General features: G+C 45.3%; 1 protein-coding gene across 1 annotated transcript in view; it reads left to right on the top strand.

Moving 5' to 3' along the window:
- The first annotated feature begins 14223 nt into the window (after positions 1-14223).
- The window catches only part of PAWR (pro-apoptotic WT1 regulator), a 115599-nt gene continuing 114889 nt past the window's right edge, over positions 14224-14933 (top strand). Inside the window, exon 1 of the mRNA XM_027967162.3 lies at positions 14224-14917. Within this exon, the coding sequence (XP_027822963.2) occupies positions 14387-14917 (531 nt within the window). The 5' untranslated portion in view covers positions 14224-14386. The remainder of the gene's footprint in view (positions 14918-14933) is intronic.

Here is a 14933-nt window from a genome sequence, read left to right as displayed (position 1 = left end):
TCTAAATGCATCATGGTATATTCACTGCTTGACTATAAGCAACCATGAGAATCAATAATCTATAGCTACATGCAATAATATGGATGACTCTTACAAAAATAATGTTGAGCAAAAGTAGCCATGCACAAAGATTGTACCCTCTATGATTCTACTTAATGTGAAATATGAAACCAGGCAAAACCAATCTCTGGACCTCTGAGAAAAAAGTCTAAAAAAGAGTAGATATATGTCTAAGTGATATACTTTGCTTTACAGCAGAAAGTAACATAGCACTGTAAATGAAATATACTCCAATAAAATTTTTTTTTGCCCTCTGGAGGGGGAAAAAAAAAAAAGAGTGAAACAAAGAGTAATCAGTGACCACACTGCCTATGGTAGGTATTCCATAAAGACTTGTCAATGAATGAATAAAAGAATAAATAAAAGTGGAAAAATCTCCAAAATCTATTTTAAAGCCAAGAAAGCAAGATGCAGTAGTTTATTCCGTAATAATAGTTTGTATATTTATATATATACATATATATACACACACACACACATTTGTGTATGTGTGCTGAGTCACTTAGTCATGTCTGACTTTTTGCAAGCCCCTGGACTGTAGCCTGTCAGGCTCCCCTGTTCATGGAATTCTCCAGGCAGGAATGCTGGAGTGGGTAGCCATTTCCTTCTCCAGGGTGTCTTCCAGACCCAGGGATTGAACCTGGGTCTTCTGCATTGCAGGCAGATTCTTCACCATCTGAACCACTAGGGAAGCCCATCTGTGTATGTACATGTGCATATACTCACCTCTGCAGAGACGTTCCGGAAGGATATGCCGGAAGCTGTTAGCAGAGGTAGCCCCTGCGAGCAGAAGGCAGAACTTTGTGGCTGGCCATCGTAAATCAAAGGGAACTTGATTTGTCACATATTGCCTTTACAGTTTTTGAATATTACCACACACATGCATTATGTAGTAAAAAAATTTATTTTTAAAAATTGCTTATTTAAAGAACCACCTGAGGAAAGCAGATGCTTCTGAAAGTGACAGAGAATTAACAGGCAGAGGCTCAAGAAGCAGAGAGGGGTGAGAATTCCAGAGGGAAAGTGGGAAAGGCCTCCTGTGCCTTTGGCCCTGTAGACTCAAGTAGTCCCGTTCCTGGGCCTGTGTCCCCTCTGGCCCACCTTTGTCTCCACTCCCAACCTTCCAGGAGCAGCACCTTCTCCATTCCTTGGAGGCACTGACATTTCTGTACTTTTGCCTAAGTGGTTCCATCTACTGGACTGCACAATTCCTCTCTTGTCTACTTAAAAAAATTTCCCATTCAGTCTTGTTGAAGCCATTCTCCTCAGTCTGTGCTTGCACAACTTGGTTGTTTTCAATTTTAAAATTTTTATCAGAGTATAGTTGATTTACAATGGTGTGTTAGTTTCTGCTGTGTAGCTAAGTGACACATAAACATATATCCAGTCTTTTAGATTCTTTTCTCATACAGGACTTTCCTGGTGGCTCAGATTGTAAAGAATCCGCCTGCAAGGCAGGAGACCCAAGTTCAATCCCTGGGTCGGGAAGATCCCCTGGAGAAGGGAATGGTAACCCACTCCAGGATTCTTGCCTGGAGAATTCCATGGACAAAGGAGCCTGGTGGACTGCAGTCCATGGGGTTGAAAAGAGTCAGACATGACTGCGTGACTAACACTATAGGTTATTACAGAGTATTGAGTAGAGTTCCCTGTCTACACATACAGTAGGTCTGTATTAGTTTCGTTTGTTTCATTTTTAAGGTTATTTGGCTGCACCAGGTCCTAGTTGCAGCATGTGTGATCTCGTTCCCTCAAAGTGAAAGAGTTAGTTGCTCAGTCCTGTCCGATTCTTCATTATCCAAGAATAATGAAGTAGCCATTCCCTTCTCCAAGGGATCTTCCAAACCCAGGGATCGAACCTGGGTCTCCTGCATTGGGAACATAGAGTCTTAACCACTGGACAACCAGAGAAGTCCCAGTAGGTTCTTATTAGTTTTATAACAACCCATTCTTATTTCTATTTAGAACTAAACATCATCTTTTTGTTTACAAGTCTTTTTATTCAGTCTTTTTTGCTCGCTCTCTTTGTCTACCTATGTGTTTACACACGTGCAGGCTCCTTGAAGGCAGGAGGTGTCATTTGCCTTTGTACTCTATTGCTTAAACAGTAACTTGTATGGAACAAGCCTGATGCATAGGTAGGTATAACCTGCTATACCTATTTTGTAGGTATAACCTTCAAAATATTCATTGAGTGAATGACCGAATATAATCTTCTTCTTCATACAGCTTATATACTGACATTAAAATTAGGAGGAGCAATTTCTACTGGAAGATCTATTGAGTAGCCTTAGAAAATACTCATAATGAGTACACTAAAGTTATAGTAGAATGCCCACCAATAAAATTGCCTTAGGGGAATTAAGCTTTTAAGAAAAGCCGTTAAATGGATTTTGCAATGATATGCAAATTCACCTGAAAGAGGCCTGACCAATAAAACGGGACTGTAACCAGATTAAAGTCATTAGCATATGCAAAGGAAGAATGTGTCCCTCAGACAAAGGGTGAGCAGCCCCTTTAGCAAACAAGACTAGGAATGCAAAGGTCCTGGGGAGAGCCATTCCGTTGTCTTCAGTTTGGCAGGACTCTCCTTATTTGTGGAGATAAATGTCTCAGGCTCTCTTAGCAGAGGCCAGTAAACACCGAATTCCTCTAATTAACCCCTCCTGTTCATTTTTCCATACTTATCAAGTAAGCTTCCAGGCTGGCTTTCACTCCCATGTAGGTCTGCCTTCTTGAATACACACTGTTCACAATGACCTTAACATTCCTGGATTTCTGACCTTCACATTTCTCATTATAAATTGAGTTATTTGGCTCTTAGAAAATGTAGTCCAGGCAAGTGAGCTATGTTAATGTGACTGTGTGTCCCTGAGACATTAATAAGCTCTTTAAATGCTGACAAAATCAGAGTTCTGAATCTGCAAAGCTGGAGGATCAAAGGCTATGGCACAAACATCAAGGAATACGTCCCCACCCCAAACTGTCTCCACCTCCCAAGTAAAGCTCTGGGAGACAGGCAGCTGACTTCCAGGGCAGCCTTAGGACAGCCATCCTGCCAGTGTGCCATCTGACAAATATTTATATGGAGAGTACCCGCTGTCTGCCAGACCCACGATGCAAGGACAGAGGTGGGAGGGGCTGTGCAGGGGCCTCACGATACGTGGTTTGTCTGGTCCACTTGTTCTTAGCCCTAAAATTCACTGATTATGAAGCCCTAATATTTTGATAAAATCAAAAGAAATCTTTCATAGAAAAATGCCCAAAAAACGAGCTGGTCAAGTTATTTTATTGAAAATTAATTCCTTTGACATATAAGGATGGACTGTGGAATCAGATAGATCCATGCTGAATACTTGGTTTTATCATGTATTAGCTGTGTGATACTGGTAAGTTACTTAATCTCTAATGCCTCAATTCTCTGATCTGTGAAAGGGATGTAATTTAATATTTAAAGGGTTAAATTAGACACTGTATATGAATTAATAGCCTGGTGCTTAGCTTGTGGTAAGCAATAAATAACTGCTATAAGCATTATAATGCAAAATGTTATCTTAATTTAAGTTAAACCTAGGCATCTGCAAAATATAAGGCAATCTTAGCTTTACTCAATAGTGAATTCCAGTGAAAGGCTCCTTTGATCTGAATAAGAAGTCATGTTGTGTCATCTATGTCATCCATTTAATTTTGATTTCTTTTAATGGCAAAAAGCTCTTTAAATTCATGTCTCCTCATCACCACTGTGAATCAATGGAACCATCTTGGGTGAGGTATACATTATTGAAGCTTTCTATGGGCCAAAAAGGATGATGCATTCATGTTTAATTTTAAAGTGATCTAAGTAACAGTAACATTCAAAAGAATCTTATGGTATTTGGGGGTACTGAAGATTTCTACTTGCAGAGAAACTAACAAGACTTTGAGCTTCAAACCACAGGAAGTCCGTCCTCTTCACTGGAAAGTTCACACTGTTGTTTGCTTTCTGTCTTTCTGTCCTTACTTCCTCACATGACAGTTGAGCTGTCAGAGTTGATGGGGTTTCTCAGGTAATGCTCTATGCAGGACCCCGGATCAAAAGATTTATTTAGTGTCATGGTCAAATATACCTATGATGTAACAAAACTAGGAACGCACACCTCTCAGTTGAGTTGTTTCTCTCTCTTCTCTGTCTCTGTGGAGCACATCCACAACTTATGCATGAAGTTCAATCACATACTTTACAGTTTACTCTTTGGAAAGTCAGTGGACTAAGTAAAATAGAGAAAAGTTTCCTTTTCTGATCTCTTTTCCAGTTAAAGTTTCTTGAAAAGGCTGACATCAGGACCGGGCTCTGTGAAAGACTTCCACAGCAGCAAAGTCTCATTTAGGAACCGCTGGCACAGCCCAATTCCTGTTGATGCTGAGAGCAATGAGTCACGATAGTGCCTGGGGTGTCTTTAGCAAAGAAGACCGACCAGGAGTGTCACTGAGCTGAGGTGCTCCATCGGTACCCAGAAACCAAAATATTCCAGTCACATAAAGTTTTCCAGGACAAAGACATTTTTTCACCATTTGGAAAATGACAAGGGCTTGCCAAGTCTCCAAAAGGGGGTCAGAAAAACTGGAATATGTGTTCACTGACACCAGTGTATGAAAAAAAAAGAACAGTAATGGAAGATCTGGTTAAAATGAGAGGCATCAGTGGTTTCATCTGGTTGTTTGCCTGTTGAAGGAAAGTGGTTTAGGAGCCAGTTGAAGAATCTGTTCCCAGATATTAGAAGAAAGATCCACGATTCCAAAGGGAAACATGACTTTTGATATTGGCATGACTTCAGTTTTCTTCCTTTGCCTTAAGCCGTAAACCATTTCAAATATTTCTAGGGTGCATGGCTTCATTAAAGTTTCTAGAATTTGATGTCTTCTTTTGCTTGGCGACATTTTCATGTCAAAGAAAGTGAAAAGTGAAGTCGCTCAGTCATGTCCGACTCTTTACCAGCCGGTGGACTGTAGCCCACCCAGCTCCTCTGTCCATGGGATTCTCCAGGCAAGAATACTGGAGTGGGTTGCCATTTCCTTCGCCAGGGGATCTTCCTGACCCAGGGATCGAACCCAGGTCTCCCGCATTGCAGGCAGATGCTTTAACCTATAAGCCACCACAAAGCCAAGTTCAATTTTGTTAAAGTTTCAGACTTTTAAAACCAAAACTTTTTGCATGAAACTTTATACTACACAAGTTCAAGCATTTTTCCTTTAAAAATTACTTTAAATTCCAGCATATTTCAAATATACAAAAGTCTAGCAAATGATATAACAAATAATCTAGGTAGCCTCTACACTGAGATTTAACAAATGATAATGCATTTTTCTTAGATCTGTTTCCTTTTTAAAGAAATAATACATAAGTAACAGTAACATTACAGCTCCTATACCTTTTCCTTCCATCTGTCTTCAGAAGTATTAATAACTAATAAGCTGAATATGGTATATTTGCATTTGAAGGACCTAAACTACTCCATTTTGTTAACGGAAAAACTCCATTTTGTAAGGTTCCAGGAAAAGAGCCTTTGAAAATCCAAGAGCCTTTGGAAATCCCCTGACCTCACCCCACCACCCTCGAGCCAATCAGACCCCAGACCAAAATCTCCTGACAACTTCAGGAACTCGTGGTCTACCTAGGTAATGGGAACCAATCAGAACCCGTGGCCAGCCCGGGAAATGGGAACCAATCAGAACCCGTGGCCAGCCCGGGGGGGAAATAAAAACCAATCAGAAACCAACACCTAACCCTACCACAGAAGGTAACCAATTAGACGTCTCCCAACCCGGAAACTCCCGTTTTTCAAATTTCTCTCGGGAGAATACCCTATATAAGCAATGAAACCCAGAGCTCAGGGCTCCTCCCTATAGCTGCTGTGTCGGTATTGGTGGGAGCCCCAGCTCAAGCTTGGTAATAAAAACTCTCTTGCTTTTGCATCAGATATCGGCTCCCTGGTGGTCACTGGGAGATTTCGCGACTTGGGCACAACACATTTATATTACAAAAGTATACATCTGTCAACAGTATGGAAATTTATGTGACTAGTGTCATACTGTACATCTTCTCCTCCTCCTTTTTTGCTGCACTGCACTGCTTGGGTGATCTTAGTTTCCTGCCCAGGCATTGGGCAGTGAAAGTGGAATCCTAGCGACTGGACGCACTAGAGTGCCAGGGAATCCCCTACATATCCATTTGAAACTAGTTTGAGATGATGTTTCTGAAATCATATAAATGTTCCATTGTGCTACTAAACAGTAATTTCTATATCCACTTTCCTACTAACTGCAAGTAACTTTTCCGTTTTCTCACTGTTATAATTAGCGCTGCAGTGAACACGTATGTCCATGTGCCCTCTGCTCGTGTCCTCGTCTCCGTAGGGCACATGCCAAAGAGTGCAACTGCTAGGTTGTCGGGAAATCCCATTTTCATCTTCATCAGGTAAGAGAGGAAACGCTGTGTTCCTTTCTTTGAACACATCTGACTCCAACTGTGTGCAGGGGTTTCCCACACTAACCAGTTCTCCCACTCTCTGGACACCAACTGGATGCCCTGCAGTTCAGTTATAACACTAACTAGCCAGTCTGCACAGAGCCCACGGGTTAATGGCCCAGTCCCACAGACTGCAACAGGGAAAGAAGATGACTGTTCCAAGACTTTTGACTGTGAACATGAACAGAGAAAAAGGACATTGACCGGATTAGATTCTAGAGTCAACGAAAGTTTTTTCTTTAAGAGAGGGACAGTAGGAAAAACAATGACTGCCAAGAATTCCAGGCCCTAAACCCCAGAAATTGTGAACATATTAAAAAAGTATATGGCAAAAAAAGATTTGATGTTGAAGATGGAGTTAAGATTGCTAGTCAACTGATTTTAAAATAGATTATCCAGGTGGTCCCAATATAGTCTCAAGGATCCTTACAGGTGGAAAAGGGAGGCAGGAGAGAGTCATGGGGAGATGTGACGGTGGAAGGCAGGCACAGAGAAGGGTCATTGCTTGCTTTGAAGATGACCAAGCGCCAAGGAATGTGGGCGGCCTCTAGAGGCTGGAAGGGGCAAGGAGATGGATTCTTCCAGAGAGCATCCAGAAAGGAATGCAGCACTGCCGGTTCCTTCATTTTAACTCAGAAAGACCCATTCCCTGTAAGGCATCTACAGAACTGTAAGATGATAAAATCATGTTGTTGAAGATGTCAAGTCTGTGGAAGCTTGTTATAGCAGTGAGTAGAAAACAGATACAGAGGGGATTAATATAGAGCGTATTTGTATGTTGGAGGGAATTATTTGAAAGAAATTGATTATGCATGAGAGGAGACTTTAATTGCAGGAGCGAAGCCCTCGAAAGGGGAAAGATACAGATGGCAGGACTGCCTCTGAAAGGAGCTGGGAACTTCATCTAGAAGTAAGGAGGCTGGGAGTAGATCCAGATGGTGGGTAGAGCTGTCGTAGCAAGGCCCTACTTAGCAGGTCCCACTTTAGTCAATGAATGGGAAGGCAAGTTCGTCGACTGAGAGCAAGGGTGGGTTGAGGAGGTTTTGGAGGCTTTAAGGGACTGATGTGAACTACTCATTCTGCGGCACAGGAGAACAAACTTACTAAGACTATAGGACGGCCAGACAGTATATGCTGCCTGCTTCCCCGGTTGAGGCTACGATTACACAATGCATCCCAGGTGGCTCAGTGGTAAAGAAGCCACCTGCCATTGCAAGAGACGTGGATTCGATCCGTGGGTTGGGAAGATCCCTTGGAGTAGGAAATGGCAACCCACTCCAGTTTTTGTGCCTGGAGAACCCCATGGACAGAGGAGCCTGGCGGACACCACGTAGTGACTGAGCAGCACACATAGGAAGGATGCCACCGTATTTTTCATTCAACCTTATTTTAGCTGAGCAGGTGTAGGCACAGAAGAGGCTAATAATGACCAGCTTTAAAATCTAAGCTGAGTAAGGAAGTTAGGACAAGAAAAAGGCGTATCGGATAATGAAAAACTGGCGGGATCAATAGATTAAAAATTGGCTGGAGTGGGGGGTACCAGATTAAGAGGTAGGAAGAATGGTTGAAAAATGGGACGTTTACACTGACAGTTTGGAGGTGCACTGACTGCTGAAGACGTAACTGTGGCAATGGCTAGCTACAGAAGAGTAAAGAGAGAATGAGATTGGAAGTGAGGAGCTCAAGCATCTGAGAAGCCTGGATATTGGATAATCTTTGTACCTATTATCACCAAGAGCTGACATAAGTAGGAGGAAAAGATAGTCAGCCAGGAGCAGAGGTCCTTAGTAAGTCAGAGTGACTGGGAAGTTAGTTGATGAAAGCAGCAAGGAGGTTGCTCTCTGTAGGAGGCAGCAAGTCTGATGGCATTAAATTCAGTCCGTGGGAAATAGCTCTAATCATCAAGGGTGTAAAATTAGCAGAAGATTCTGATTTCACTGACATCCAGTCAAAACAGAAGTTCTCGTCTATTAGTAATATATTCCATAATTCAAGGTGTGAAATGATATATTATTTTTTGATGCAAATAGTACAAATAGAATTTATCAGAGCTCCAGCATTTATGGTGCACAAATCTATGTATTTGTGTACTGCAAATAGAGGATACATGTATGAAGCCAGATATTTTATGCATTAACTCATAATCAATCATAAAAATGTAGATAAACAGGATTTTAGAAATATGTCTGAGAGTAAACTAGTGAATAATTTAGGTTGTTTTTCTGGGTTTTTGTGATGTTTATGGCACTTTTCAATTTGTTAAAATTTACAATTTAAAAAATTGTTCATTCTAAACATTTATTTTTTTAATCTTTTTTTTTTCCTTAAAAAAGGTGCCCTAAGTTTTATAAGCTTCAGACACAACAAAACCTAGATCTTCCCCAAATAGGCCACAAATCTTGCCTAAGGTTTAACAGCAGTCAATGGAAAAAGGGAATATTTTCTAGCTATAAAACACATAGTTTTACTACGGTTAAAAATGTAACAAAGGGAAATTCAACTATTCTTAGTATTAATGTCAGACATTTTTTCCTGGGAACATTATGTGATGCAATTTTCATAAACAGCCTCCAGAAAACAGTACATTTCATAGAGCTCTTCCCAATACTGTCACTCAATAGGGACTTAAGATGTACTTCAGACAGGGTGAGAATAAGAGGCAGAGGTCTCTACTTGTTTAGCCTCATCACAGATCAGATGTGAAAGTATCTAGAAATCTGCACATTGCATACATTAGACCTGTTAAATGTAACAGACTGAACACACTTATCATTACTATTCCCTCAAGTAACTTCACTAAAATGAAAGTAAAGTGATAAACCAGTAACAACCAAGAGGATGGGAAATGAGAGCAAGGTTTTGGAAGATGGAAGATGGAAAACAGACGTTAGCAGAGAAGAAAAAGGTGAATTCTAACCACCTTCAAGAGACCAAGTCAGCAAGGATTCCTTTATGTCCTAAAGAAGAAAGCTGAGGAAGTAGAGGCAGCAGCATATACTTCAGAAACAGAAGAAAGAATGGGAATGAAAAAAAAAAAAAAAGGATTGGCTAAAAATCGACATAAAGGACAGTTAGATTCTCAAGTCCTCGCTGTAAGGCCTAATAACAAGGAGGCTGTCTCTCCTGATATTGGTAGAAGACTGGAAGTTCATGCGCTGGAGCTGTCGGAATTACAAATGTAGGGAACTTGAACACAGCAGGCATTCAACATAGGGACTGCGTGAAATCTGCATATTGAGTTTTGAGACTCCCGCAGTCCCTTCTCTTTACCTGGCACTTGAAACAGCTGACAACCAGTGTCACAGACAGAAACAGTTTCTTTCTGGGAAACTGATGCGGCCAGGAGGAAACGCCAAAGATGCTGACAATTGACACATGCCTCCACCTGGCATGTGGGTCCACCTGGGTCCAAGTACCAACTCCCAGAATGGGGACCATCAGTCAACAAATTCTGCCTTTTGAGAAGAGCATCCAGTCAACTTTTCAATGCTTCAGCCTAAAATATGAATGAACAGGGACTTTCCTGGTGGTCCAGTGGTTAAGACTCTGCCCTTCCACTACAGGGGGCACAGGTCTGATCCCTGGTCAGGGAATTAAGGTCCTGCAGGCCACGCAGGGTGGCCAGTAAATAAATAAAATATGAATGAATAGCAGACCGATAAGGTGAAAACAAGAAAATGAAAAATGAAGACTGAAATAATCAAGAAGATGAAAGGGAACGTATAGATAAGAGACGCAGTGCAGGACCAGCAGAAGAAAAGGTCAAGGAATTTCCTTAGAAAGAGAAAAGATAATGAATGTGATACAAGAACAGGATAATATGGAAGAAGAACATTTAGAGACTAAGAAACAGATCACAGAAAAAATGCTGGCAGAAACAGAAAACTCAATAGGAAGTCTGGCAAATAAGAGACCAAATAGCCCTGAAAACAGAATAACATGCTAAACAGACAGAAACTAGAAAAGACAAATAGTTACTAGGGAACACTTAGAAATTCAGCATCTATTTAGCAGGGGTTCCAGAAAGAGAACAGAGGAAATGGAAGGGAAGAATTACCAAAGATATAAAAAAAGGAAATCTCCCAGCTGAAGGCCAGAGGGTGGATTTAGAGGGCCCACTGAGTGCTTAACATGTAATGAAAGAAGATAAACCATGGCAAACCTTTAAGATAATTAAGAAGGTGGGTTAGAAGTTCCAAAACTTTAGAGAGAAAAGACGAAGGAATCTGAATGCCATTGGTTTTCTGGCAACTCTAATTCTGGAAACTAGAAGACAATATAGTGATGCCCTCAAAATTATAAAGGAACATGGTTTCCAACCTAGAGTTCTAAGCCCCACCAAACTATTAACCAAGTGTGAAGACAAAGGAAAAACAGTTTTCAACATACACAGTCTCCAAGGATGTGCAATCTGATCTCCAGAGTATACTGAAGGAGTACTCAAGTAAAATAAGGGAAAAGAGGCCAATATGGAGTTCAGGAAACAAGGAGTTCTGTGTAGGAAATGATTCCCAGGATGTCAGGCAAGTATAATCCCAGGAGAAGCACAGAGCAATGAACCTTAGAAGTCAGTCCAGGGTAGAGTAGGGGGTGGAGAGCTCCAGGAGAAATCCCTCCCAGAAAACGAGAACCGATGGATCATCTGATATGACTAACTGCATTGCAAGGAAGAAAGTTTGGGACTGACATATAGGAAATACTTGACAAAGTCACAGCTGGGGGTGGACGCAACTCCTGGTAGGTCTCTAGAGGACAGAAGCCAAGGATGCTGCTAAACATCCTGCAGTGGACAGGACGACACCCCCAAATAACTATCCAGTCCCAAAGGTCCACAGTGCTGCAGGTGAGAAAACAGGCCTGGAGTCTTTGAGGATTATTTCATCAGAACGCTGTACATAAAGACTGATGACATGCAAGCATGGCAATTTAGAACTGACTCAGCTAAATATTTTGATGCAATGATGGAAGCAGTCTGGATGTGAAATATATCTTTGGGAATATTGAGAATGGTAAGGTAAAGACAAAAGATATAATAAACAATAATAATATACAGTGCTTTGTACTTTAATAATTGCTTTCATCCATGATTCCTAGGGCACTTTATAGACTAATAATAACTACTCTGGTACTCACATACTACCTTTTATCTAAGGAGCTCGGGCACTTTCACAGCACTCTCACAATGTAGGAAGTATTATTATCCCCATTTTGTATGTAAGTAAACAGAGGCACAAAAGTTAAACAACTTTCCCAAAGTCACACGGTCAATAGCAGCCAACATTCCTGACTCCGGGCTTGTTAATACTAAGAGAACTGGTCTAAGAGATGCCGTGATAAATTATGTGGCAGAGTGTTATCCTAGTTCATTCAGGATCTATTGTTTTCAAGTTAATAATGTGTATTTAGTACCTTATCTTTTTGGTCTGTATCTCCCCTCACCTTTAGAAACCCAGGACTCTGTTCAATATCCTATTAATAAAAGAGACTATATTTACAGAGTGTTTTCCTTGACCAAGCAATGCTCAATTCTTAACTTAAAAATATATGCAGTTATTACTGGCTTTATAGTAAAGCTGAGTTTCAGAGAATTTAAAGAACATGCCCAAGATTGCTCAGCTATTTTATGTTTGAATTCAGGTACATTATATCCTCTTGCCACTATATCCTGCAGTCCCTCCAAGAGAAAATCCTCTGGGAAGTTACAAAGCATATTAACGTGAACCTAATTAATGCCCAAACCTCCTCCCTCCTGCCCTCCTGGCCTTAAAACTCAGAAAACAGAGCAATGAATCATTAATTGAGGAGTTTCAAGTGGCGCACCCAGGTTGGTACCAGCCAGACTCAGCCTTTTAAACCGATTCCCGAGGAAGGCCTTTAATTTTTTAAAGGGTTTTTCCAGAACTCAATCCGGGTTATCCACATGTTCACTCCCAGCAGACAGACCGAAGAGGAGAACGGGGTGTCTTTCCCCTCTGACAAACAGCATGTGAATCACTGTGTCCTGTCCTTATTCCTGGGCAGGCCCACGCGGAGGGCTCACCACCATGTGCCACCTGGGCAAAACAGGTAGTACTAAGTAGGAAGAAAGATTTACGTTAGGTAAGAATGTGACTCAGTGCTCGTACACTTGATAGTGATGTGCCCTGGCACTACTCTGATACAGTGCAGTCTGCCTCCTCAGCTGCCTGACAGTGGAAGTTTAGCCTACCCTGATCCAGAAATCTGAGATGATCTGAATCTGAAGATAAGATTTATCCTATGGCACGTTAACGGCACAAGAATAGAGACAATCACCGCCCCAGCTCATATCAAATCAGCCTCAAAGCAGCTTTAGGACTTCGGGAGGAAGCTTTGCTGCTAAATTCACTATCTGTGAAGAGGTGTAGAGTCAGAGTTAAGAGGAAACTCCAATTTGATTGGGATCGCCGATACAATTTATTTTAAAATGAGTTTAACATTTTGTTCCTGCAAACCTAAGATAATAGTAAAGCCTTGATAATACACTGACAATTGAAGCCCCTCCTTTCAGCCGACACTCTCACCTGAGACCACAGACAGAGAAGGAGGGGGCCTGGCTTTCCGTTCTTCCTACCCTCCTGCCTGCCACCCTAGTGCATCTGAAAAGGAGGCAGTGACGAGGAAGAGAGGTGAGAGTCTTTTCCCATCCTGGCTAGTCAGGCCCTAAATCATCACCAGTTGATTGCCTTTTCCCCTTCAGCCAGCAGCATTTGAGACTTTTCTCTGGAAGAGTATGTCTTGTACTTAAAAGGAAGAGTGGTGGGAGACAGGAGAGGCGGAGAACGGCGTGCAGGGCCTTTCGCGCTCCAGAGTCAGAGGCGCCCGGAGGCCGGACGCCGCGCGGCTGCGCGCCCAGGACTGCGTGGTCGCCGCGGCGTCCGCGGGGCTGGCGGCGGCGGGCCGGACCCGGCGTCGCGCACCTGAGCGCCGGGGGGCGGGGCGTCGGCGGGCACAGCCCCCCGCCGCGCGCCGCGCCCCTCGCGCGCCGCCTCGGTCCTTTCCGCCCGCGCTTCGGCGTCGCTCGGCTCCGGTCCTTCCCCTCCCTCCTCCTTCCCTCCCTCCCAGCCCGGGAGAACCGCGGGCTCCGGACGGCGAGTTGGCGGTGGCTTCTCGCGCGCGGCCGCTTCGGCTCACCTGGGCGCCCGCTCCCAGCCCCGAAACTCGTCCCCCCGCAACTCCGCTCAGGTAAGGGGCCCCCGGGGCGCTGCGCGCTCTCCACGCGAACCTGTGCCCCTGGACTCGGCTGGACGGCTGGGTCAGGACACGTCCCGCCTCCTCCGCGACTCGGTCAGGGGGCTCGGCGCCTCGCCCCGCGATGGTGAGGGTGTTGGCGGCTGGCACCCTGGAGCCGGGCGAGGGCTGGAGATGCGACGGGCCGACAGGTGGCGGGTCTGGCTCGGGTCCCCCGCGACCGCCGGAGACGGGGACCCTGCCTCTCTCTTCCCCTCCAGGGGCGGCGACCGTCCGGGCCCCGCCGTGTAGGTGCGCCGGAGAAACTCGGCGGGGCGGCGACTCGGCGACTCCCCGCCTGCGGGGCTGAGTGGGGGCGCTCTCGGGGAGGAGGGCCCTGAGGGGCGCGGCCCCGGGGCAGACCCTCGAGCCGGGCGAGGACCTCACGCTTCCCTTCCCCGCCCCCTTTTGTGTTTCCCCTGCAGACCGGCCGGTCCCGGCGGGAGGCGCGGCCGCCCCAGCGCCCGGGGGTCGTTCCCTCGCCTCCTCCGGGCGGCGGGAAGGAAGAGGCGGCGGCGGCCGGAGTCGGGGCGGGCGGCCTGAGGTGAGAGCCCGGCCGGCCCCGCTGGGAATATGGCGACCGGTGGCTACCGGACCGGCGGCGGCGGCGGCAGCACCACAGACTTCCTGGAGGAGTGGAAGGCGAAGCGCGAGAAGATGCGCGCCAAGCAGAATCCCCCCGGCCCGGCCGCCCCCGCCGGGGGGACCGGCGACGCGGCCGGCAAGCTCCCGCCGGGGGCCCTGGGCACCTCGGCCGCCGCCGCCGCCGCGGCCAACGAGCTCAACAACAACCTCCCGGGCGGCGGCCCCGCCGGCGCCGCACCTGCCGCCCCCGGCCCCGGGGGCGTGAACTGCGCCGTGGGCCCCGCGCCGCTGAGCCGCGCCGCCCCCGGCCCGCGGCGGCCGGAGGACGAGTCCCCCCCCGCCGCCGCCGCCACTTCGGGGGCAGCGCCCGCCCGGGGCGGCGAGGAGGAGCGGGACTGCGCCCCGGAGAAGGGCAAGAGCTCGGGCCCCAGCGCCAGGAAAGGCAAAGGACAGATCGAGAAGAGGAAGCTGCGGGAGAAGCGGCGATCCACCGGCGTGGTCAACATCCCCGCCGCAGAGGTGAGCCGGGCGGGGC

Source organism: Ovis aries, chromosome 3 (genome assembly GCF_016772045.2).
Source record: "Ovis aries strain OAR_USU_Benz2616 breed Rambouillet chromosome 3, ARS-UI_Ramb_v3.0, whole genome shotgun sequence".
Lineage (NCBI taxonomy): Eukaryota > Metazoa > Chordata > Mammalia > Artiodactyla > Bovidae > Ovis > Ovis aries.
Note: the sequence above shows the minus strand (reverse complement) of the source record. Positions and strands in the feature narration are given on the sequence as shown.